The following is a 26591-nucleotide window of genomic DNA, read 5'->3' on the forward strand; positions in this document are numbered from 1 at the left end:
GATTTTAGTCAATATAAGAACATGAGCTGAATTAGCTGACACACACACACACACACACACACACACACACAGTATTCTCTCTCTCGCGCTCGCTCGCTCTAGCTCTCTCTCGCGCTCGCTCGCTCTAGCTCTCTCTCGCGCTCGCTCGCTCTAGCTCTCTCTCGCTCGCTCGCTCTAGCTCTCTCTCGCGCTCGCTCGCTCTAGCTCTCTCTCGCGCTCGCTCGCTCTAGCTCTCTCTCGCGCTCGCTCGCTCTAGCACTCTCTCGCGCTCGCTCGCTCTAGCTCTCTCTCGCGCTCGCTCGCTCTAGCTCTCTCTCGCGCTCGCTCGCTCTAGCTCTCTCTCGCGCTCGCTCGCTCTAGCTCTCTCTCGCGCTCGCTCGCTCTAGCTCTCTCTCGCGCTCGCTCGCTCTCTCCACACCTCTACCCTCACCATTGATAACGTAACACCAGACAGTCTCTGGACTGTGCCCAGCGACGGCCTCCAGAGAGCGAGAGGGTCAGGGGCTTACCCGCAGCTGTTCGCTGCTCCCTGCGTGCTCCAGGGGACGCCCCCCTCACACCCCTGCTGCTCCCAGGGGTAGTTCCCCCGCCTGGGGCTCTGGGACAGGGCCAGCAGACAGGCAGCAGTGGGCACCGTCCTACCAGCAGACATGACACTGCCTGGTCTGGTCTGTTCAGTGTGGTCTCAGAAAAACAGGATCACACACACACACACACACACACACACACACACACACACACACACACACACACACACACACTCACTCACTCACTCACTCACACCCCATGTTTCCACTGACAAGCCTAGCATGTCAGAAAGAGAGAGAGAGAGAGAGAGAGAGAGAGAGAGAAAGTAACCACACACCCACCCACTCTCTCTCTCACACACACACCCCATGTTTCCATTGACAAGCCTAGCATGTCAGAGAGAAAGAGAAAGTACCCACCAACCCACTTTCTCTCTCACACACTCACACACACACACACACACACACACACTCACAGCTGTGTCAGACAATAGCTTGGGATTTGCTCTCTAACTTTCCCTTTTCTGTTCTCTCTTACTGTTTGCTGTATGTCTGCTCCAGCACACACACACACACACACACACACACACACACACACGCGACAAATCGGGAAAAGTCCACATCATTTTCAGCCTTCTGTAAAGTCCCAACTCACCCTTGCAGCGTATACCCACAGAATCTGTGTGTGTGTGTGCGTGCGCGTGGGGTGGCATTGCCCAGCATTGGACAGCTCAGCCGTCTCTCAGGCAAGCACGCGCACACATACAAAGGCCAAACGTCTCAGCGCTGTGCTGTGTACTATAAATAAGCCCTGTGTGTCCCGCCAGCAGGCAGGCAGTATTGCAGGGTCCCGCAGAGCATGACGTACAGGCACTGGAACAGAGGTACTCAGTCCCGCCCCAGCGTGACGCGCTGTGCATGTTTCAATCCCTGAAGGGACTGAGGCTGAGATGAATCAGGTGTGTTAGGGCCACGGAGCAGAACACACGAGCACGGGATGATAGCAGCACATTCTCTTATTCCCACACACACACACACACACACACACACACACACACACACACACACACACACACAAAGTTCCCATTCCTTTGCATACAGCCCAGTTTATGAGGAGAGGGTAAAAATAGCCTGCTGAGAGACGACTTTGTTGTCAGCAGTGCCAGCCAGGCAGAGAGAGTGAAAGCTTGCAGTGTTCCAGCAGGACAGACAGCCAGCCAGAGACGACCCCGAGACAGCCAGAGACGACCCGGAGACGGCCACAGACGACCCCGAGACGGCCACAGACGACCCCGAGACGGCCACAGACGACCCCGAGACGGCCACAGACGACCCCGAGACGGCCACAGACGACCCCGAGACGGCCACAGACGACCCCGAGACAACAGATGGGCCCCGGACATGGGCCAGAGACAATGAGATGACTTCTCAGACACGTCTCCGAGATGGCTCAGAGATGTCGCAGAGACGCCATGGACATGTCCCAAAGGTGGGCTGGAGACAGACTAAAGACACCTCTAGCACTGGCCCGAGACAGCCTGGGACAAAACCCCCCGGGCGAAAGGAAAGAAGAGTGGTGAGAGAGAGATGAACAGAGAGAGAGTTCCCGCGCATGTCCCATGGGTCTGTCTCCCGGACAAAAACATTCCAGTGTAACTGCCACGGAGCACTGAGGAGAAAGAGCAGGGAACGTTTAAGGAATTGGAACGCGAACAAGGACGTTTGTTTCAGCTCCCTGGAATACACACTTAACGTCCTCTTATGGCGGTCTAGAAGTGCCTCACCACAGATGAACTTATCTGGATATACGTCACCCCAGCTGGACTAGAGCTGACATCAAAAGGGTGGGGGCTGGGGATCTGCAGTTGCTATGGAAACAAACAGGGCCAACACAACAACAGAGAGACACAGGACGTAGAAGTCCGAATACACACACCCTATCTACTAACAGTCGCAGCAAAGTGTGATTAGATTTCTGTCCTCTTCCTCCAGTGGCAGCGGGTCCGGACTGTCGCCAGATTCCTGCCACGGAACCGGAGCTGCAACGGGTTCCTCCGAAGGTTCCACAGGTCACCCCATCTAGGGTGTCAGAGAAGTGTTTGTCCTGCAGACGCCTGACCTGGTCTGATGGGGGTCGCAGATCAAGTGAGTGTGTGTGAGAGACACGTGTCCACAATGCGTCAGACCGACCTCTGACACACAAAGGTCACTGTGAACATGTTCAGTGGCAGGAAGAAAAGTGCATCTTTACACACACACACACACACACACACACACACACACACACACACAAAGCACAATAAACAGAAGCTCTTTTGAAAGCGAGCCCTTCTGGCTGTGCAGGTCTGTGCATCTTCAGGTACGTAACTTCAATCAACTGACGACCTTTCCCCAGACGCAGACTGACTGATGACACACCAGGCATGGAGGTCAATTCAGGACCATCAGAGACGTGCAAGACTCAGGTTCACTGTCCATCCAGAAGGTATCTCCTGGGAAGGTTTCCTTGAGATCACAGGTCATCCCCTGACCTCATGTACGTTTCCAACTCTCCTGGTTTTTGTCTCTTAACTACTTAAAAAGTTCTTAAATACAGAGTTTAAAAAACAATACGGATTAGTAGCAGAAAGCTACAGTAATGAAAGACACACACACACACACACACACACCTTTTCTGTTCTCCTCTCTGTCTCTCTCCCCTCTGTTTTATGTTTGCAGTGTCTCTGTGGGTGGGTGGGTGGATGTGTGCTGGAACACACCCACAACCATGCGCGCGCACAAACACACACACACACACACACACACACACACGCACGCACGCACGCACGCATCAGGTTATATCACATCACAGCCAACAGACCCAACAACTACATTTTGCTGGACTCCACTTGTACCAAACCAAACACATTTAGCTTTGAATTATTTTGTCTGTAACGTTACAGCACAATTGACCGTATGGAGGGGCAAAATATTTAACAACGGTACATTCCAGAAAAACACACACACACACACACACACACACACACACACACACACACACACACACACGACGGGTACAAAATCAGAGCTGCAACAAAGTCTATATGGGGAGATCCACCCAGATGCTGTAATATGTTCCAGATTGATGATCTGATTTCTCAATTTATTTCTGATGACATTTCACATTGGACTTTTCCGAGGACAGAAGCAGGATTATGTTCCCAGACAGAACCTCTGAAGAATAGTTAGGAGAGATTAGGATTATGTCGGTCTCATGCAGCGATCTCTGTCCAGTCTGTGTGGTCCCACCTGTCCAAAGCCCCTCTCGTAGCAGCCTGTACACACACTGAGCAGCTACCACACCATGTGACTGGGTCCCCACTACACACCTGCATGTGTACGCATACCATCAGCAGGCTGCAGCTCCTCGATAATACGCTGGTCCACAGGATAAACATCTACTCCCATAAACAACAACACATTCCATCCCGCCCACATTTTAGCTGCTATTACAAGCTCTCACATCCTCTCCCTCGCACACACACACTCTCCCTCACATACACTGGCCCCCTCACACACACTCACTCTCCCTCACATACACTGGCCCCCTCACAAACTCTCATACACACTCTGGCCCCTCACACACTGCCCCTGTCCCCTGCTAACCTGCTAAACATGGTAGAAGCTTTTCAAGTGGTTTTCACACAGTCCTGGTTCGCTTGCCCATTACCCAGAATCCCCTGCTGAATCACGCTGCCCCAGCGTGGGGGGGATAGTGCCCGCAGACAGCTGACAGGATGTTGCACTCCAAGCCAAGCCGGCTCAGAGACGGACAGAGGATGACAAACATGTTCTCAGCTTCTCAACATGTTCTCAGCTTCTCCCTGCTGTCATGGCTGCGCAAGACCAACCACAACCAGGGCTGAAGGACGGCTGAGCTGGGCTGGACTGGACTGAGCTGCGAGGGTGTTTAAAGCCATGACCAGTACGTGTGTTTGGTTCTGCAGCAGTAGAACGTGTGGAGAATAAGCAGAAGGAAGCCTGGCCACCGGGAGGCGCTGGAGAGCTTTTCAGCTTCTCTTCTTCTGTCCTTCACTCTGAGATCTGGGTGTGTTTTGATTCGGCGGCCACGAGCCTCATCTACTCATGCAAAACGAGAAACAAAGAAGCTTTGCCTCCTCCAGCGCTCGGACTGGATCGCACGCTCACCGGATCGGGCGGATTACGGCAACAATAGGAGGGCAGCCTGCTCTCCACCCCCTGGTGATTGGCCTTGCCCCCCTGCCCCCACGCCCAGGCCTCCGAGCAGGGATTAGAGCGGCCCCACCCCCCTGCCGGAAGGTGCCGGGAGGAGGGGATTAGCCGGCATTCAGAGGGTCTTGCCCTCCCGCCCAGGGGAGATATAATCAACCCACGCTGCATCTGGGCCCCATGAGGCTGGCTGTACAGTAACAAAAGTATCATTAATGAGGCTGCTAGCATGGAGGCTCCCACCCCCATCCACCACACCCCCGACCAGTACAGCTCATCCCCACCTGGCACTGGGACCAGTGTGAAGTGCTCTGGACGTACGTGACAGAAGAACCTCACGACTCACTGAGAGGAGTCTCTGGGTAATGAGGGGATCTGTCTGCCATATTTCATAGAGGCAGATGCTGTTGAGACCCCTGAGGGCAGATCGAGAGAGAGAGAGACAGAAAGGAGACAGAGACATACAGAGAGAGAGAGAGACACACACACACACATCTTTGCCATGACTAATGTTTAAGGAAGTTGCTCGGAGTTGTGGGTAGTGGTGCTAGAGAACAGCAGCCTTGCACACTTTTGTGTAACCGCACAACCTTCCCTGTGACTGTGGTGATTTGGTCCTGTTGATCTCACGCATAGACATACATGGCTTCTACAGAGAACCGGGGCACGGTACAACTATCGACTGTCTGTGCCCGTCTGTGGACTGGAGCAGCAAACACCGATCTAAACTGGCCATTTCTCAACACAACAACTATGAGTCACAAGAAACCACATCCCACGGCCCATCGACCCGCCCCCCTCTCAGGAGGCTTTAGGAAACAGCTGGTGCCTGTGGCCGAGGGGTGTGGCGTGGCGCAGGGCAAACGCGTGTAGGTTTGGGGCCCGGGACGCTGCCATAACCTCGGGCAGACTCAGGGAGAGAAGGAGGACCAGGATGAAGAGGGACAGGGTGGGGACATTCTGCTCGTGTGTTTACAGAGCACTCCTCCACCCAAGCCAAACCCCCCCGGCTAGGTGACACCTAGAGACAAATGTCCCCGTCATTCACATGCACTGGGGGCAGTCGCTTCCCTCGACAGCAGCTGTTCATGGAAAGAACCGGGGGGTGATAATGAGAACATTTGCATGTAGACAGACGACACACGTGCTGCTTTGAACCAAATCTGCAACACGACAGATCACGAAAGATCAAGACAGATCAGAGACGCAGGACCACAGAACCTGAAGGTCTCCAGCCACGTTCTTCACCCGGGTCGCAGCCTGGCCACGCCCTGGCAATGGTGAGTTAGGAAGCATTCGCTAGTCTGGCCTTGTCTCTGTGCCCCAGACACACACAAACCCCGGAGAGTTTGCCCGGAGAAGGACCTAAATTAGCTAGCCACTGATCTGATTATCCAAACTCGAAAAGGTTGAGCGCACACACACAGGCACACACAGCCTCCCCAGAGCCCAGGTAACACAAACCCGTGATTCAGTCTTGCAGCGGGACACAGTAGCTATAAGGAGGGGGGCAGTATGGAGGGTCTCTGCATGACAAACACAGTGACCCCAACTTTCCAGAAGCATGAAGGAGCCCATAGAAGCAGTGTGGAACTACACAGCACACTACACTGAACCACAAAGAACTCAAAGAGACGCCGAGTCTCGCACGCTCGTCCACAGAGACAGACGGGTACGGTGGGCCTGTAGAGACCCCCACCCCTACCCCCCCCGAGCCACACACGCAGGTATCGGCTGAGGACAGGATGCCCTCTGCAGGACTCAGCAGCTGTAATTGGTCTGCACCTTAATCCGTCCAATGAGAAACAACTCATACGTGAACATTATATCCACACAACCTGCTAAAAAGTAGAAAAACAGAACAAACGCAGATGTTAAAAAAAAAAAAATCCCGTGTGTACAGCTACAGTAGTTTGACATGCATTACAGTACACATTAAAGGAAGCATGGTGTCAGGTTAAACCCTAAAACCTTAATAAACCCCAACATACCCTAAACCCTTAATAAACCCTAAACCCTAACATACCCTAAAACCTTAATAAATCCTAAACTCTAACATACCCTAACATACCCTTGAGAGGTGAACCTGCACGAATCTAAAAGCACATTCTTCAGACATGAAAGATTTATTTAGATTCGATTCAATATGAAGAGAGAGAGAGAGAGAGAGAGAGAGAGAGAGAGAGAGAGAGAATGTAAGGACTACAGTGGGTGAGTCATTCGACATCTTGGTGGTGTCTGGGAGTGAAATGAGCTTCCCTGGAAACAGTCCTGTTTCCCCCCTCATCCATAAACAAGGTCCAGGGCGTGAGCACACAGTCCAATCCTGCGGTCCCCCAACATGGGGCCTCGGCCGGCCTGCCAAAGGGTGTGGTCTCCTCCCCTCCCCTCCCCTCCCCTCCTCTCACAATCCTCACCTGTTCTCTCCTGTTCTCTGCTCCCCCAGTATGTACTCCTCATGCATATTTATGCACTGTTCAAATTTCTTCATTTTGTTTTGGCTTTGGGGGGGGTTGTTTGTTTGTTCGTCTGTTTTGCTATGCTTGTTTATCTCAGTTATGTGCACTTCAAAACATTTTTCTCCAGCTGCCCAAAAAATTGTTCCGTGAAGCCTGGAGATTCGGAACAACCCTCGGCACAGTGACCATTAGGAATGCAAGCGCGTGTTCTGGACGCAGACCGAGGACATTATCTGTGACCATCTCTTTTCCTCTTGTCTGAGGAGCTGAGCGGATGGTCATGTGACTTTCCAAACACACAGCCCTGTCAGCAGCATGGTTGGGTGTGCGCTGAGGGCATATGGGTCAGAAGAGCCAGTGGGGCGTGGCTATCCCAGCCCGGGTAGTACACACCTCTCCACCAACATCATCTACAACCGCAAACGCTACAGTGCTGTGGACATGAGGCCTGCCCCCACCTGTCTGCCCTCCTGGCCCGTGCACCTGTCTGTCTGCGTCTGGTTGTCTTTTGGCAGGGTTAAACAGATGCAACCCTGGCCAGATCTAGTCAGATTTACAGCTGCTTTGCTGCAATGTAACCATCAGCCTTGCGTAATGTCTGTCATGCAGTCTGCGCACAGCTGAAGACAGCAAAAGGTCATCTCTGAAACCCTGGACAGATGCCTGTGTCTGAGGTAGGACCACAGGCTTGGTAAAAAGAGCATGTGGGGGCTACTGACCTCAGGGGCATTTATAATGAAGTTAAATTATTAGATTATGAAGAAATTACGACACAGAAGAATGTGATCTTGTGTAATCTACAGGCGTGATCATCAAGAAGAAGCAATTTTTCGAACCCAGTGGAACTCCAGAGAAACCCAATTCATCAGCGTATGTGACAGATGAAACAGGCGTGGTCTGCAATACCTTGGGACACATGGACATCAGCAAGGTCCCGATCCTGAGTGTCTCAACCTGTCCAACAGCTGAGGGGTTAAATGGTATGACGGCTCTGTATTGGTGGAAACCCTGACTGATGTTATACCTGTCCTGACGGTCCTGCAAGCCCGGATCAGCCTTAAGGAAACTCAAACGGATCACAAACAGGAGGTGAAAGGCTCGCCGGAACGCCGTGACTCCTGTGAAGGGAATCCTTAACCACAGGTCGAGGCGCAGCGGGTTTCATTACGGAAAACCCGTCAAGACACGATCTGTGTGAAGAGACGGTAGGAGCACGCTGTGAAATCAGGAGAGAATATTTCTGTTTAGGGCCATCACTTGGAGGAAGAGGCATGGGAGGGGCATCTATGCGGGGTGCGCTTCACAAAGCTTGTGTGCAGAGTTTTGGCAAGGGACACCACAGCTATCCATCACAGTGCACTTCCAGAGAGGAAAACCAAAACAAATAACTTGGGAGGGAGGGAGGGAGGGAGAGAGAGAGAGAGGCCAACCCTCGGTCATTGTGCAACAGTGAGCAGTTTTTCTGTCATCGCGGACACGAAACCCCTTTGTAGAGAAGCTCTGGGTTGTGTTGACCGTACACAGGGAGCATGGCCCCTCTCTGGGTCCCTATCTGCCTAAACACAGCAGGTCCACCACTCGCTTGGCGACTTTGAAGTGTGATTCAAATAAAGCACTGGAGATTTGAAGAGAAGAGATTCCGGGAGAGAACACGCGCTTTTCCTGGGGTTAACACCACCAAGAGACTGGAGGGACTACGGAATTCAATCCTTGGAATGTTAGGAATCTCATTAACAGATGCAGATCTATGGATGGGGAAAGAGAATGTCTGATATTAGCCAAAACATTCCTCACCTGTGTAGAGTTACAGCGCAGGAAGACGTGGGTGTGTGTTCACTCAATCAACCACACACACACACACACACACACACACACACACAGGTTGTATGCCGTACACTGTTCATTTTACTGGCTTTTAGTGAATCAATCATTCATTAAAATACTGTCACATAAATAACATGGTTACGACAAAGCCATCTCCTTCCGTCATACCTGGGAACGTCACTCCCTCATCCAGGCCTGATGGAGGATTTGAAGTCAGCACACTTTATATCTGCTGCTCATCGTAACAACCACACAGTGCCTCATAAATGGCGCTCCAGCTCCACACGCACGTATGCACACACATGAAAAAGCTTCTCTCTGCATTCCTTGGCCTGGCTAAAGTTTGGACATTCAGTCAGCGTGTCTGCACAGCGACGTTTTACATTGCATGAAGTCACTAGGGATGAATTTTGAACACTGTAACGTGATGCAGTTGATTTAGCCCACCGATATCCCTCCTTGCTGAGCCGTTTTAGATGAATTGCGAGTGAAGGGGGTGGGTGACATCACACGGTGCTTGCTGAACACCGCGCTCACTCTCACTAGAGCAAACTCCCAGTTTTCTGGAGGCACCGCACAGATGTACAGGGAGCTTTTCCCGCTCACCACCAGCCCAGCGCAAGAAGCTACAGTGCCCAAATCATCACCATCTATGCTGCTGTTCCTTCATGTCTGTTTCGCCATCACCATTTCCTGTCAACAGGAGAACATGCGTTTTGTGCATTTTACACATTTAGCTCAGTTGGGAGCCAAGGTGGGAACTGTATGACGCCTCAGCATGGCTACAGACATTTTTAAACTGCTATAAAAATAACTGCTGTAAAGATCTATGATCAGCTGGAAAGAGACACCAACCTTTTTCACAATCTGTTAATATTTGAAAAGTCACGTAGCATGTCTAAGCCTTTAAACATCACCACGAGTCTGTTTCATGGTGATTCCCCATCCAGACACAGAGTGGCCTGCAGCCATAAAGAGAGAGGGACCCAGAGAGAAGGACCAGGCCAAAGGCTGGGGTCCAGATGGCCCTACCAGTTCCGACCTGGGAGAGCCGCAGAACCAGAGGGCAGAGGTGGAAGCCCCCAGGGAACCGAGCAGGGGGGTGTGATTAAGTATCGAATGCGTCTTCAATCTTCAGTCAGGAAACACGGGATCAGCAGAGCACGAGGGCAAAGGGGTCATTCCCCATCCATTTTAGCCACATTAACATATTTGTGTGGCCATTTAATTGAGTTTAGGTGCCCGGAACCCGGACCAGGTAGCCTGAACCAGCACAGACGGGCCCAGCAGATGCTCCTAGAAGCAGTGATGTAGATCAACAGGACAGAGAGAGAGAGAGAGACAAACAAAAAGCTCCTAGTACAGCAGGGGTTTTATAAAGCCCGAGTTGGGGACCAATATATTAGGTGAGAGTTAGGGAGAGTTTGACTAAATGCTTGTATATGAGCTGTATCGTTGTCACGCTAAACACTAATGTATGCTACATTATAAATAAATGCTACCTTATATCATTAGAATACATGATAATACAGAATCATTAAGGTCTAAGAGTTGGGCTGCAGTATTTGTAAGCCAAGCAGCCGCTAAACCCTGCTGAGATATTTCTCTTCTGTGCTAACGTGGACCGACGTGCTGGAGGTAACAGAGCGAGGACGGCCTCACCTCCTCACCCAATCGTCCAGGTCAAGCGCACCGTGCCAGCGCCCTTACGTCCGAGTAGAAATATTACACCGGCATTAGTGCTGATCCTTCTGCCACAAAGACACAAATCCGACGAATAGATAGATTAGGTGGATTAGGAACGTTTAAATGAGACCAGATTTAAAGGAAAAAAAAATCTACTACTTTTTGAATCAATAGCATCAAACAGAGAGCAGCACGTACAGGACGAGGCCCTGTCTACTGACTCTGCTCTCATACGTCACTGCAAGGCCAGAGCACCTCCACCCAAACCTAACCCAGCTGGACAGCCTCGTGAGCCAGCTGATTAAATGTGTTTGGCGCCCTCTGTATGATACAGGGTGTGGAATGTTGTGAGTGCATATGCCAGTTCTGAGTGAGTGTGTGTATGTGTGTGTGTGTGTGTGTGTGTGTGTGCGCGCGCGTGCCTGTGTGTGTGTGCGAGCGTGCGTGAACATCTCCACATATTCAGTGACCACACTCTGCTAATAATATGCACACATGTGCAAATGCATACACACACACGCAAAAAATGAGGGCTGAAAAAATTGTAATACCAACATGTTTGGAAACGAATTGCCGAAATTCTCTTTTTAAAATGTCTAAACAATACCATTTAAATACATTAACATAAATTAACTCAACAAAATGCCATGAAAAAACTGCACAGAGCAGAATTAGACACCCATCTATGACACACACTTATCTAACTCCTGAAACCTGAGACATGAGGGGTTTAGAATGAGTGTTCAACACAGCCCTATAATGAACTGCATGCCATTGTAACATCATCTGTACAACTGGGTGACAGTAAATATGCTGTTGTGCTAGTGCTCATTAAAGTCAAGTAGAGCACATGTAACATCGTCTGCGTTGTTAAGTCAGAAGCCGAGTGTATGACAAGTGCTGATTACAGAAACTCACATTTAAATCTGAGCTGAAGCAAGCTGAGCGTGTGTGTGCGTGTGTGTGTGTTCTTCACAAAGCCATCATGCTAATAGGTTGCATTCACTCTCACTCTGTTAGCCAGGCTAGCATTTTTGCTGGAAGCGCTCCTGTACTGATGTACTGACACCAACAGCAGACTGGCTGCATCTCTCAGCCTGACATAAGCTCTCAGGCAGGCAGCAGGGCAGGTGGAGCTCAGCACACCCGCTGTACGGCCCCGGGGGCAATAGGAGCTGCCGGTTCACAAACTGCCCTAAATGACCCTCGGGTGGGGAATTGTGTGTCCGCTCACCCTGTTCTCTCAGAGCTGCAGAGACATGTAGCATGGCACAGTAACGCAAGCAATGTCAACTGCTCAACTGGTCTCTCTGTTTTAGTCTCTTCAGCACTCCAGTAATCTGTGTCACTCACACATATGCGCATGCGCGCGCGCGCGTGTGTGTGTGTGTGTGTGTGTGCAGGCGTGGTGAGCGGACATTTGGCACAAGGCTGAGTGCTGGCTCTAGTCTCAGCTCAGTGGGTCTCCAGGCCAGTGACCACACCCTAGTACAGCTGCTTTCAATAAAAGACACTATTCTGCTTCTCTCCCTCACACACAAACACACACTCTCTCTCTCTCACACACACACACACACACACACACACACACTCTTTCACAAACCTACTCATTCACTTACCTTCTCTCTCCCTCACACATATGCAGACACACTCACACTTATGCACACAATCTCTCCAAAACACTCTCATGCACAGACCCACACAATTTCTCCCTCAGAAACACATGCATACACTGTCTCTCAGTCCAACTCAACACCCTCACCTTCTCTCTTCACACACACACACACACACACACTCATACTGATCTCTTACCTCAAACACTACGCTGCCTTCTCTGGTATCACACTAAATATGAGAATACTGAGATCTCCACCCTTTAAAATAACGGCAGTCCCAATCCCACTGCTCTCACAGGACTGGCACTCGCCACCGCCTCCTACCAGGAGCAGCTGGGGCGCAGGACTTCAGGTCATCATTTGACCTTCTACCATGACCTTACTGGCTGTGATCACGACACTGCTTGCTCTCTCTCCTTCTCTCTGTCTCTCTCTCGCTCCCTGATAATGCCAACATGTTGTTGTCATAGCAACATACTTCTATCTTTAACACATCCTCTCTGACCTGCTGCATCTGTTCACGTGCGTGTGTGTAAATTCAGTTGCCATAAAGCACCTCCCTTCTCTTGTTATGGACTGTAGCTCCGCCCACAGCCACTCCCAACTCTGCCTGCATTGCGTCTTTTCGGTTTTTTTCCATGTACTGAGGGAACACACTGCAGTCCTCTGCTTCTCTTTACTCTCCCTCTCTCCATCGCGCTCCTCTCTCCCTCTCTCCATCACGCTCCTCTCTCCCTCGTGCTCCTCTCTCCCTCTCTCCATCGCTCTCTTTACATATCTGCTTCTCAGAAAGAAATGAAAGCTAGTTGAAGGAGCAGAGAGAGGGAGAATAAGGAGAAATAAATAGGGCTCAAACCCTGGGTGACTGAGGACAGAATATCTGAGGATGGACACACACACACACACACACACACCATTGCCACTGACTCTAAAGTAGACCTGCTATCCATATGTATCCACTGAAGCAATGTTCTATTATCACATACAATTTTGAGGTAGGAAAATTTAATTTCTGGATGAAAGGGAGAAAAAAATAAGATTCAGATTTTTCCTGCTATGCGACATCATATTAAAGGCACACTCAGCGACTTTAAGTTCCACCAAAGGGTGGCTATTTTAAAAACTCATTATAGTAGTAATTTCTAGCACAGCTGTGCACACAACATAATTGACAGGTAAGTAGACTTCTTTGTCCTGATTGGGTGGACATGAATTACTAAGCTTTTTAAGTGAATTTCCCCAAAAAGTGTTCAGACTTAGATTAACTGGCATTAATCAGCTTTAATTAGAATTATATTTACAGAGATAACAGACAATAACTAAACACAGAGGAAGAAACAGAAAAACATTTAGGTTAAGGAATAGCACAGGGAAGGAATAGCTTCACTACACGTTCACTTACGAACAGCTCACTCACGTCTGTGCTTGGGGAGGACAGACACTGATCTGGCCAGGAAAAGCCAGTGGGACCAAACCTGACACATCGCAGGAGCAAAGGATCCAATCAGTTCCTACATGCCAACGTGATGGGCTAAACACTGAATCTGCAAAAGATCCACTCTGCTGAGACTCTTTACAATTACAGAATGGAGACTGTGTGTGTGTGTGTGTGTGTGTGTGTGTGTTTGTGTGTGCGCGTGCGTGTGCGCTGCAGCACTGTAAATCAACAAATCTGTATTCAGCTCACAGAACTTCCCTTTCTCTCCTGAAACAGATAAACAGAGACCATCATCAATCACAAATGGCTGACGGACATCACAGGGTTCAACCAGCATGGGGCAGCCAGCACGCACACACACACACACACACACACAGATTGCTACACCGCACACACCACCCACACACTGACCACAAACATTGTGCCACACACACACACACACCCGGCTAGAATTCCAGAGTCTCTACAACATAGAAAACTATTATTACATAATCGAGTCCTTCCAGTGAAGTCGTACATCACCCATGTCCACTTTGTTGTGCAATCAGTTTAATTTCTTTGATTCTGAACAACCGTTAACATTATCTAACAAACACTATAAACACTTCAGTGACTGATTCATCTTAGACAGGACCATGTCAGGGTCATTAACAGTAACTAATGTAGCCGTGTTATTCACTTTTGTAAGACTACAACTCCACAAACCCCTGTAATGTCGTTGTCTATTATGGTATTTTCCTGTAGACACAGATGTCGTGTTCACACACACTCATAAGCACCCGCACACATACAGACACACAGACAGGTACACGCGCACACACACAGAGCCACGGGTAAGCGCACACAGACAGGCATACACACACAGAGCCACACACAGACAGGTACACGCGCACACACACAGAGCCACAGGTAAGCGCACACAGACAGGCACACACACACAGAGCCACACACAGACAGGTACACGCACACACACACACACACAGAGCCACACACACACAGGCACACACACACAGAGCCGCACACACACACACAGAGCCGCACACAGACAGGTACGCGCACACACACACACAGAGCCGCACACACACAGGCACACACACACAGAGCCGCACACAGACAGGTACGCGCACACACACACACAGAGCCGCACACAGACAGGTACGCGCACACACACAGAGCCGCACACAGACAGGTACGCGCACACACACAGAGCCGCACACAGACAGGTACGCGCACACACACAGAGCCGCACACAGACAGGTACACGCGCACACACACAGAGCCACAGGTAAGCGCACACAGACAGGCACACACACACAGAGCCACACACAGACAGGTACACGCACACACACACACACACAGAGCCACACACACACAGGCACACACACACAGAGCCGCACACACACACACAGAGCCGCACACAGACAGGTACGCGCACACACACACACAGAGCCGCACACACACAGGCACACACACACAGAGCCGCACACAGACAGGTACGCGCACACACACACACAGAGCCGCACACAGACAGGTACGCGCACACACACAGAGCCGCACACAGACAGGTACGCGCACACACACAGAGCCGCACACAGACAGGTACGCGCACACACACAGAGAGCCACACACAGACAGGTACGCGCACACACACACAGACAGGTACGCGCACACACACGGGGTAAAGTGTGCGTAAGATGGATCGGCGTGGAGCTGCAGACCGTGCTGCTCCACGCTCGGTTCCCTCCGACCTTTCATATGGAAATGGAGGCCATTGTGTAGGTCACCAGCTTGGAATTCCTCCACATAAAGAGGAGGGGGAGACAGAGAGAGAGCTTTTCTGGATATCAGCACTACAGAGGGAAGTCTCTGTCTCTCTGTCTCTCTCTCTCTCTCTTTCCCTCACTTCACACACTGTAAACTGGACAGCGGTACACGGATGCATGGAACTGTGTCATCAAAGATCACGTTTCAAACACCAGACAGATGTTTGTGTGTCTCACCCACCACACACACACAGACTGCTACCTCCACCACAACACTCACTCCTGTTCCTCCAAGTGACTGCCCAACAGTCCAGTCCTAGAACTCCAACCCCCCCCACACACTTTCACTCTCTGCCATTGTTGTTTGAGCACAGTGCAGGATAGCGAAGTGTGTGCATGCGTGTGTATGTGATTGAGCTGTAACCCAAAGCACCCCAGACAAAGACCCAGAGCCACACACACTCTGATGAGCAGATGGGCCAATCAGAATCCCCCAGGTGTGGCCGGATGCACCCGGAGAGCCCTGTAATTGGTCTCCGCACTGCGGGGTCACTATGAATAATTAATCCACTCCTCCTCTGGGATGGGGAGAGCCACACACAGGCCTGATCGTCTCACTCAGACAGACGGCGGGAGCTGTGGAAGCAGCTTGAGTGAGAACACAATGACCCACCCCTCCTCTCCCTGGCCCTGCTCAGCGCGGGACACCGCGGGGCACCGCGGGGCAGACGCCGTTCTGCGCCCGCTCCCGGCCAGGTGGCGGCATGTGAATATTTCATGAGGTCGTACTGTAGCGAGTGCACACACACACAGAGAAACAGGCTGTTTTGAGAGTCCTGCTGGTGCTAGAGTTTGTTCTCTCGCTCCCTCCCTTATCCTCTTTTCTCACCCTTCTCTCGTCCGAGGGTATCTCAGGGCTGCACAAAAGCTTCAGTCTTTTACAGAACTCTGATGGCCACCGCACGCATAACCCAGACAGCACACAAGTACAGATACACAGCCATCGAAGGGTCAGTGAGCACACTCATGCATGCACAAGCTGGAATTAATGAGTGTTTCCAAGTGCAGATGTGTGTAGGTGAACCAAGACCTCACAAACACACGCAGGAAGGAAAATGAAGTGGATTCCCAGGTTACACACAAAAGCAACCCACAAGCTGGAAACAGAGACAGAGAGAGAGGGAGGGAGAGAGAGGGAGGGAGAGAGAGGGAGGGAGGCTGACCTGCAGCAAGAGGGGTCGTATTACCTTTTCTCTGTGTTTTCCTGGGCTATAAATACCTCAGATGTCATGAAAGCATTTCCCACACACTCATACACAGATACGGAAAGACCAGCACTGCCAGACTGTGGAGCGCAGGTCATACCGCAACACCATCCACTAATGCAATGCGGAGTTTTCCCGAATGCCGTCTCAATTCTGTAAGTGGGTCACACCAGTCAGCTCCACAGAAGCCCTGCAGTCTAACACACTGCTGCTGATCCGAACACATTCCCACCTTTTCGGTTCCCTTACACTTACACACACACACACACACACACACACACGAGAGAGAGACAGACCACACTAACTGACTTAGAACCACACATATTTCACACAAATTCACTCAAACGTGCACTGGAACATGTGTATGCACACGCGCGCGCACACACACACACACACACACACACCTGGCTGTTGAAGGCGCAGTACACATCACAGATCAGACTCCAGTTGTGGTTCATCATACAGTCCAGCACCCCGAGACCAGCCACGCTGTCCAGCAGCTATCGCCCCGTGCGAGTGTGTGTGTGTGTGTGCGTGTGTGTGTGTTGTCATCTGCGTGTCTGGCAGGCACCCCAGCTGCCTACAGTATCCACCCCCCCACAGTTCATTAACTCTGGCTTGACAACACACACACACACACAAAACCCCCCACCCCACCAGGGCAGAGTCCCACACGGAGGAGGAAGACTGCAGCTCAGAGCCCTGGACGAAGAGCAACGACCGTCTCCTGCACAGGAGGACAGACAACTAAGCAGGTCTCTATATCCATCTCCCCCCCCTCTTTCTCACCCTCTTCCTCCCTCCCTCGCTCGCTCGCTCATTTGCTGCTGTGGAGGGCAGAGAAGCTGCAGCAGTCTTCACTGGCTGAGAGGACAAACCTGTCCCCAAACTCCCACGTCCTCACGTGCTGCTTCACCGCTCAGAGACGACAGAAAGAAACAACACAGATGAGGACCGACCCAGTAAGTGTGTGTGCGCACACGTGTGTGTGTGTGTGTGCGTGTGTGTGAGAGAGTGTGTGTAAGCTCTGTGTGTGTGTGTGTGTGTGTGTGTGTGTGTGTGTGTGCATGAGTGTGAGAGTGTGTGCGCGCACGTGTGTGTGTGTGTGTGTGTGTGCGCGCGTGTAGCTCCAACAGCTTCTTCCCAGCCTGGACCCTTCACTCATGCAGCCCCTCACCCACATACAGCTGCTCAGGTCTGCCTCATAAATAGCTTATTTTATGGCCTTTTATAAGGCTATTAAGTAAAGAGTGTACACTGTACATTCATGTGTCCACAAACCCCTCTGCAGCTTTGGAGTGTGTGAGACAGCACAGTTAGTGCAGCACTCAAGTGTTATGTAACAGACAGCAGGGTGTGTGTGTGTGTGTGTGTGTAAGTGTTTGTCAACTGACCTGATTTCACACTATTGGCAAAGGAAAAGTACATGTGCCAGAACAACAGAGACATAACGATACAGGTCTCACATACCAACTGTGAAAGATGCTGAGGAAGACCAAGATCAGACGCCCAGGGCAGGATGTCCAGAGAGCCCCATCAGAGCCACAAAAGACACTGTGGACACGCTCCTCACCATGGTTACCAGGCCAGTGAGGAGCCTGCCAGGACACTGCCCTGCGCGCAAGGACGCGCACCCACACACGCACCCACACACGCAGGAGAGATGCTATGGAGAGCTGCATGTGTACGAGTTATTTTGGCACTGGGAAGAGTGTAGGAATTCATCAGAGAGACGGAATACAGACTGAGGATGAGGTCCAGATGTGATTAAGTACAGAAGGGTCAGGGTCACCCCCCCACACACACGGCAGGACTTTTGCAGAGTTAATCAAAAGCTACTAAGACTTTTTGGTCAGATGAAACTTGAATCTCCCAAATAAACCTCCAAAACTGCCCCTGACACAGCACTGCCTCTTGGCTCCGACACGTCACTGCATCACTTTGGTATCAATGAAATAAAAACCTGACGTGTCAGATTGATGGTGGATAACATTACAAGGTCTGAAAGACACACAACACTTAATCCATGGAAATACTTTCCTCTGGTGTCCTAGCCCTAAAACATCTGGGAAACAAGCCACACATACAAAAACAAACATTCCTAATGTCAATTTGAAGGGGAACAAAATCTAACTATTTGTGTGATCAAATTACGGTTATCTGTCTTCCTCAACCTGGCACAGAATGGTACAGTCCAACTCTCAGTAGTTCACAAAGCCCCTACACCTCTCCAATCTAACAGAATCAATGCTGTAGAACAAATCTGATGTCACGCGCACACGCACACACACACACACACACACACACACACACACACACACACACACACACACACACACACCAACAGGACAAGTGTTTAAGTGTTTTGGTTGTAGTTGTGTGCGAGAACAATCCCTCCCTCGGACATACCTCTCCAGGATTAAGCTCAGGTCATGTGACGCCTGCATACCGAGTCAATTACAGCACCTGCACAGATTTTGATTCAGTAAACTAAAAATATTTTCAATGGAGAACTGATCCAAACTTAATCCAAAATTAGACTTGATTTCAGCCTCAAGATTTGAAACGCTACATCTTTTTGGTATCCCGTTATAATTAGGCTAATGTCAAAGCCCCTGACCACGCATGCGAGGGAGGCGGCGTGTCAATCATCCTTGCCATCATCCATTCACCAAGCAGGTTAATTCATTAAAAAGCGCGCCGCCCAGCAAAAGGGCCCACAGCAACAGGAAACAGCTCAATTTCCTGCCGAGCCTCCAAACGCCTACACCGAATACCAGAGAATGCCGATAACACACAGGCACGCGGCCTACAGTTACCTCGCCAAGCAGCGGAGATGAGAGGAAAAACAAGCCCAGTGAAGCTAAAACCACTGCTGGGAATCAGGCAAAGCTGCCTTGGGGCGATGCCGGACTGAACTCGGAACTTGGAATTCTAACAGGATTCAGTCTCAGTACGAGTTGCTTACACATGTGTGAGGAGTAAAAAAAAAAAAACAAGCACTTAGGGATTAGGAATCTCTAAGGAGATAAAATGGGCGGAAACAGGAAATGTACTGTCCCAGTCCAGATCACCATGCAATCTATGTCCACAAACCTCTCCAAACTACCCATCACAAACTCTACAGCTAAACACCTCACAGAGCACACATGTGGCAGGTGTTTATGCATCCATCACACTGTGGTGTGTGTATATAAGGTGTATATACAAAGTATATATGAAGTATGGGGGAGATCCCTTGGTGAGTGTGTGTAATGTACACCAAACACCAACACACTCTCAGATAGCACAGCACACCACCACACACAAACACCACGAAACACCCCCAGGCACTAATACACACCATCAGACACCGTAAGTCACCAAAAAACACTACCACATGCCATCTGACATTACCACAGGCCATCAGACACCACAAAACACCATCCGCCACCATGAGACATACCAAACACTAACACACCACCCCTGAGGAGACAGGCTCTCTCTGAAAAGAACAGGAGCACTGAGGTGTTGAGGCAGAAGAAGCCACGAGTCAGTCAGGATTATACCAAACATCAGAAAAGATCTGCCTTGTTTTCCATCAGTTACTCTCTCTGCTTACTGATGGCTGGTCCCTCAACACATACACACCAACACGCATTAGCACGTGTGAGCTCACATGAGCTCACATGAGCACACACACACACACACACACACACACACACACACACACACACACACACACCCTTTTTGGTACCATATCAACACAGTGCCGGGAAAGAAAGAGAAACATTTTTTAGATCCCTGGCAGACATGCACCACACACACACACACACACACACACTAGAGTACACGTACATTCACAAACAGACACACACATGCAGACAAAAATACACACACACAAACCACCATCCCATAAGGAAAGTAAACTTAAGCAGACCTGCGGTGTGTGTGTGTGATGGAGAATGCGTCACTGCACTGTTGCTCGACAACTGTTGCTAGGTAATGCCGGAATGGCAGGGACTCCCCAGTTTCCCCTGTGTAGTGACAGAAGGCAGAAGACTGAAAACCAGCCACGTGCACACACACACACACACACACACACACAGGCAAGCTGAGAAAAGTGAACTGAGATGCCTGGACCTGGACCGGACACTTCACCCTAATAGTAGAATATGGCTAACACATAATGAATGTGTCTGGAAGCCATGAACCAAGATAGCTCAGAAATGGTGGCAATCTTGGAGGGTGTAGAGATCCTGTAAAACAGGACAGCGGCAGCCTGGCTAGGACGGAGGAGGGCCAGGGGTTACGCCGGGTCACTATCAGCCCAGACACTGGCATGTAGCACTCATTTCCCCAAATACAGGGGTCAAACCAGAACACACTGTTTACACTGTAATGTAACATCACCACTGCTACATCACCAGGGTGCTCTCAACTCTGAAGAGAGTCTCTCTGTGGAAATGGAGGATTGAAATCTACATTAAAGACTTTGTGAAGATTACCTCCATCAGACAAATAAAACAGCATCTCTCCTGCTGATGTCCTGGGAGTCTCCATCCCAGACCAGTCCATGAACTGAGGCCTCACACAGCCCTTTCCACCAACGTGGTATGGGTTCCGTTCAAATTCGTCAGTAAAGCGCCAGACTCATTCTGAAGAGTTTGGCACAATTCCACCAAAAATAAATAGATCCAGGAACCCGAAAAGTTTGTTCCCAGCTGGAGCGAAAGAACAGAAAGTTTTTCAGTGCGAACCATGACGGCAGGTGGATTGCATTATCCATTAGCCTATACTATTTCCATGAGTGTTATATTAATTAACACTGTTTATAATTTGTAACAATTGTCTAATAGAATTTATTTGTCACCAAGAGTTGATCCATGCTTGCTTTGTGGATATAAACAAACATCTGTAACAAGAACACAAATGCTAGCAGCTGACCGCTGCACTCCACTACGCTGTTAGCTCTGTTTACTTCTGTTGTGCAACACACCTCTGATGGATCCTTAGATCCAGTACAAACTGGTACAAACGTGGCCCGGTTGTCTGAATAGCACCAAGGTTCGAAGACGCCTGAACGGAACCCGAGCGGTTTTGCTGGAAAGGGCTCACAGGGAAAGAACTGGTGCTGAATTCACACCAACATCTCATCTGAAGCTCAGCGCTGCATGGACGCATGTCAAGATTTGACATTCCATCAAATAGAAGTAGGTGGACAGGTGAGCACTGGACAAACAGACTGGACAAAATTGGATAAATAGCGACCAAACTGAGTAACGAAGGACTGGACAGGAAATGGTGCCAAGCACCGCATGAGCAGGTGGGAAAGGACGGTGAGGTTTTCCCACTTTGCCATGAGTTAAATATAATGGCATCAAAACTGTGTCGGCACAGAGGATGTCTGGAAAAAAACAACAACCCTAATTTGCAGCTGAGGGAGGGACTATAGCCACAGAGGGGGGAACAGGAACACATCCATCCCAAGCTACAGTGCAGCGCTCTCTGAGTCAGGCTCTCACTCTCCAAATAATACAAATATAAATAAAAACCTTGATCTGATGAGATCGGTCCATGTGAAGGGAATACCAGCAACAAAAGGAGCAGGCGTGCTAGTGGAACAGAGCAGAAAGAAAAGAAAACCTCCCCACAAAAATGAAATGGTCTAATCCATGCGACTCTCAGCAGTGGGCTCATTTAAGGGGTGCAGTGAAATTAAGGGAAATCGTTGCCAGTTCACAGCTCACGAACCTGCATATGGAAACACTCCTGTTGGGCAAAGCAGGCACAAATGGCTTCAGAAGAGCTTAGATCACTACGGGAATCATTTTCATCCTTAATCGAGACACAGACCAGAGTCCAGAAAAGGTACCTCAGATGGCTGATGAAGGGTGGGCATGTCAGGTGGGGAGGGGCTCGAAGTGACCAGGACCAGCTGCTCTCTAATTACCATCCAAAGCCACTGTGGACTGCGGGGTGGAGAAGGGGAGGGGCAACCCCAAAACCATGCCATTATGAGCAGAGCAGTGCAGCGGAGCATGGGGGGGTCTTAATCCATGGGGACTTCACCGCCCTAACCACAGTGGCCTCCCCGACAGTCACACACAAACACTCAGCCTCCGCCCTCTGTGCAGCAGGGGTGGAGCGCCACATCCCAGAGGGTGGGAGGGGCCAGAAAGCCCCACCCCACCCCCAAAGCCATCATGGCTCTGGAAGCCGATTGGAGGAACTCAGATCCATGCAGTGACATCACTGAGATGATGGCAGTCAGGTAGCAATGCTAAAAACACAGCATATAAAGGATTATAATTAATCTGGATTAAACAGCAAGTTAAAGACAGACTGTAAATCGAGAATAAGGCTGTAAAATAAGCAAGTCGGGTTAGACTTTGGAATAAAAGTCACAGTTTAACTTCCCTAAACCACAGTGGAGGGCATGACCAGAGGTGACCCTGGAAGCACAATCACGCCCAAAACATGCCCTGAGCCAATTCCGTGCCCACCCAGTGACCTACGCCACGTCTGGGACAGAATTACTCTGAACACCCAGGCTAGGCATTCCTCGGCAAGACGCCACAGCTGTCGATTAATTCCTTCAGCGCCTGAATGGAGATGATGAATCTCAGGCCTTTCTGCGGTGGAGCGAGAGCCAGACCGGCCTGGTTTCAATCACTTTAAAGGGACCAGACGCAGGAGGCTGAGCCTGGGGACAGACCCGCCGATGGTGTCAGCTGCAGCACCAGCTAAATCAGAGTCACCACGAAGATGGGGCTGTTTACAGTAACAACCACCGTCACACTCCACACACTACATATGCTTTAGTCATTCCATTAGAGACGGCAGGTGACTATCTGGAGCCCAGTCCAACTGCGTAACATCTTTAAACGGAACCCTGAGCACCCCTGCAAAATCTCAGGACCGTAATACTCTAGACGGACCAGACAGTGTCCTGAGCGCATCAGACAGGACATGGTAGAACCGGGGCAAGTCCTTAATGTCCACTAACCCTGTCCCTCGTTCTGATGCCAAAATATTAAACATAAGAAAATCACATACGCGCAAGTCCACACACACAATCCCACAAACACACAGGCGCGCAGACACACATCCACATGGCGGAATCACCATTTCTGAATCTAATCTGAGCACACTGCTTATCCAAACTAAATAAAATATATATATATATCTAAGAGTAGAAATGAACTCAGTCAGACCTAGCCCTTGAAGACCAACAAACACTCTCTCTCTCTCTCGCACGCACACACACACACACACACAACAAAGTGCTTCACATAGATGTAGGAGAGTGTTTACAGGCCATTAGGAGGCAGGACTTAGGCAGTCAATATCACACACATTCCATTCATACCATCATGTGATGTGATCCATAGAGACAGGGCACACATGCACACCAGGAGACGCTGAGCTAATATTCTCCACAGCACCAAACGCTGCAATCCCGTCTCTGGGATTAAACGCGAGCATTAAAACAAATCCTTTACAACACCTAAACACATTAACCTCGCTGCACAGTGATGCCAAACACTGGACTGACCAATAAGAGCCTTCGTTTTTGCAATACAGCAGTTTTTTGCTGCCTGCTACTTACAAGGCAAGCTTGTTGCAGAAATCTAAAAAATCATACGTCTTCTGTTCCTAGCGTGATTAAGGATGCTCAGGGCATACTGCTGCACTAGTGAATCTCACCATTTGAGTGTCAGGAGATCCTCCTTCTCATGCCAGGGACACAAAGGAGAACCTTGATAACCAGATTTAAGTTACTCACTGTTCATGGTCTATCAAAATATACCAGCATAATTTTAAAACAGGTGTAATGATCCGAGCTTTGCGGAGAGCGCATGAGAAACTGTGTGGAAAGCGCACAGCCTCCCCATTAGCTCAAGGAGAAAGCACTTGTGCCCCGAGCTGACGTCGCGCGGCAGGCGACCGTGCAGTCGTGCGTCTGATTCGTTCTCACGTTCGCTTCTCGCGGGTCGGAAAGCGTTACCTGCCACACCGACGACGCGGTGGCATTTCCCCCGTCACCTCGGGGCGGAGATCCAGCCCAGCGTGTCGCCATTATTTCATTTCAAACCAGAAAGGCAAAGGTCCTCCGCAGCCCACATTGAGGAGTCGAGGGAAGAGGCAGGAGTTCTGAGAACAAGCGGGACTTCCGTCGGGGGAAACGTGGACTGAACTTAATCCACACCGTCCGCTCTTCTCACGTGGCTTGACCTTGCAACCCTGTGACGAACGGAAAAGGATAAAAAAATGAAAGTTACGGAAAGGACAGCGAGCACAGTGGACGTCTTTCAGCCACGAGCGCCGAGTCGCCCCTGTGCCGTGATAGACAGACAATCTGCACTGGTCCCGGGCAGAAGAACTGGCACCTCCCCGGAATGAAGGCAGGCTTTACTTATTGAAAAGTTTGTTAAAATGACTCAGTGCAAACACGGCACGGCACTCGGGAAAAGGAGACGAAAACAGCTGCGACAAATGCGGGATTGAACACCGCCATCATCAACCCCGCTACGCCGACACAGGTCTCCATCTCCCGGGGCTCCTCACAAGCACAGCGGCGCGCAGTAACCGGGACGCCGTGTAGCGCAGCGGACGCGTCGTACCAGAGCCCTCCTGGTCTGATGGACGGGCTGCCCGCTCCTTTCCATTCGTCTAACCCGAACAACTCGACGAACGTGCTCGTATTCATAAACGGCGTTTCTAAGCGCTCGGTAATGTAGAAGATAAAACGCCCTGGCAGCCAGTTTACATGATCGCTGTCGCGTCACCGGAGCCCAAAGGCTTCATGCATCGATAATGTAGGCGCCCGTTTATCACACATCAGATCAGATCAGATCAGATCAGATAAGATAACAAAACATAACATAACGTTGAGGGCAGCCGACTCTCCGCACATGGCTCGAACACTTGTATTAGAGCAGGACCGGAGTGTTTGCACCTACCTGTTACGAGCAGCACAAACTGCGCCCGCCGCAAAGTTCATCGTTTCGGTTTGAGCGGCGACACGTACACGCAGATGCGGCGCGTTTGATTCCCGTTAAAGTGTAACGCGGAGTCTTTAAACGCGCGCCGTGTCCGCCGACTCCGCGTCCAGTGAGGCAGGCTGCCCGTTATTATTACACTTCATATTAGGCTACTGCAGCCTAAAGCGCGCATGAAGAGAATAAAGACTGCATTTAAACCGACGTGCCTGCGGCTCGTTTTCCAGGGGAAAAGCGTTTCTGCTTGCACTCGGCCGCGCGCCGGTGGAGGACTAAGGAGCCCGTGAGCGCGGAGACGCCACGCCGCCCGCGCGCCCGTCCCGCGGGAGTTACATCCAATAGCAATCAGCTTTGTATTCCTGGTTTATTTTCAACCAACCGGGTTCATTCTTACATAGGTTTGGTATGTCAATTTGTTCTATTACGCGTAGTGGGGTATTCTCGCGCGCGTGCGTGCGTGCGTGTGCGCGGGCACGCGCGATTTGTTTGTGTGTGTTCAGTTTGTTAAACATATTACTTGAGAAGCCACAGAGATCTGTCATTCTTTCTGAAACGCTGAGTCACTTTAATTACCCTGAAGGTGTGCTAAGGCGTTGCAGGTCTTGGCAGCACGTCACCACGCAATATATTTGCGACTAAACAAATCTTTTACACAGTCCTAACTTGGGTAACAGCTGCCAACGATGCCCCAGCAGTAACAGAACAGAAATTCCTTGTCCCGTGCTCGTCGAGCCCTGAAATGCCTGCATGAGCTCCAGATTTCCCGAAAGGAATGACCGTGCATATTACACCCGCTGCC

At 50.4% G+C, this 26591-nt stretch overlaps 1 protein-coding gene and 1 long non-coding RNA gene across 8 annotated transcripts in view; one reads left to right on the forward strand and one right to left on the reverse strand.

Moving 5' to 3' along the window:
- arhgap21a (Rho GTPase activating protein 21a) overlaps nucleotides 1–26206 on the reverse strand; it is a 59674-nt gene extending 33468 nt beyond the window's left edge. The window contains exons 1-2 of one of the 6 annotated variants that reach the window (XM_027028869.3): nucleotides 25754–26206; nucleotides 24799–25034 (exon numbers count right to left, since the gene is read on the reverse strand). In XM_027028869.3, the coding sequence (XP_026884670.3) occupies nucleotides 24799–24870 (72 nt within the window). In that variant the 5' untranslated portion in view covers nucleotides 24871–25034; nucleotides 25754–26206. Of the gene's footprint in view, nucleotides 1–509; nucleotides 1044–2463; nucleotides 2691–17212; nucleotides 17409–24798; nucleotides 25035–25753 lie in introns of those variants that run through there. The other 5 variants (XM_081696913.1, XM_081696912.1, XM_035531232.2 and 2 more) reach the window with 5 other exon arrangements.
- Nucleotides 2109–10170, forward strand: LOC145651239 (uncharacterized). 2 transcript variants are annotated; one of them, XR_014117067.1, is made up of 3 exons: nucleotides 2109–2371; nucleotides 2520–2672; nucleotides 2923–10170. It is a non-coding gene; the product is annotated as an uncharacterized LOC145651239 (long non-coding RNA). The 2 variants fall into 2 exon arrangements; XR_014117068.1 differs by having other exon boundaries at nucleotides 2244–2371; nucleotides 2520–7890; nucleotides 8020–10170.
- Nucleotides 26207–26591: the final 385 nt, after the last annotated feature.

This window comes from Electrophorus electricus, chromosome 14, assembly GCF_041902795.1.
Source record: "Electrophorus electricus isolate QZ-2024a chromosome 14, ASM4190279v1, whole genome shotgun sequence".
NCBI lineage: Eukaryota > Metazoa > Chordata > Actinopteri > Gymnotiformes > Gymnotidae > Electrophorus > Electrophorus electricus.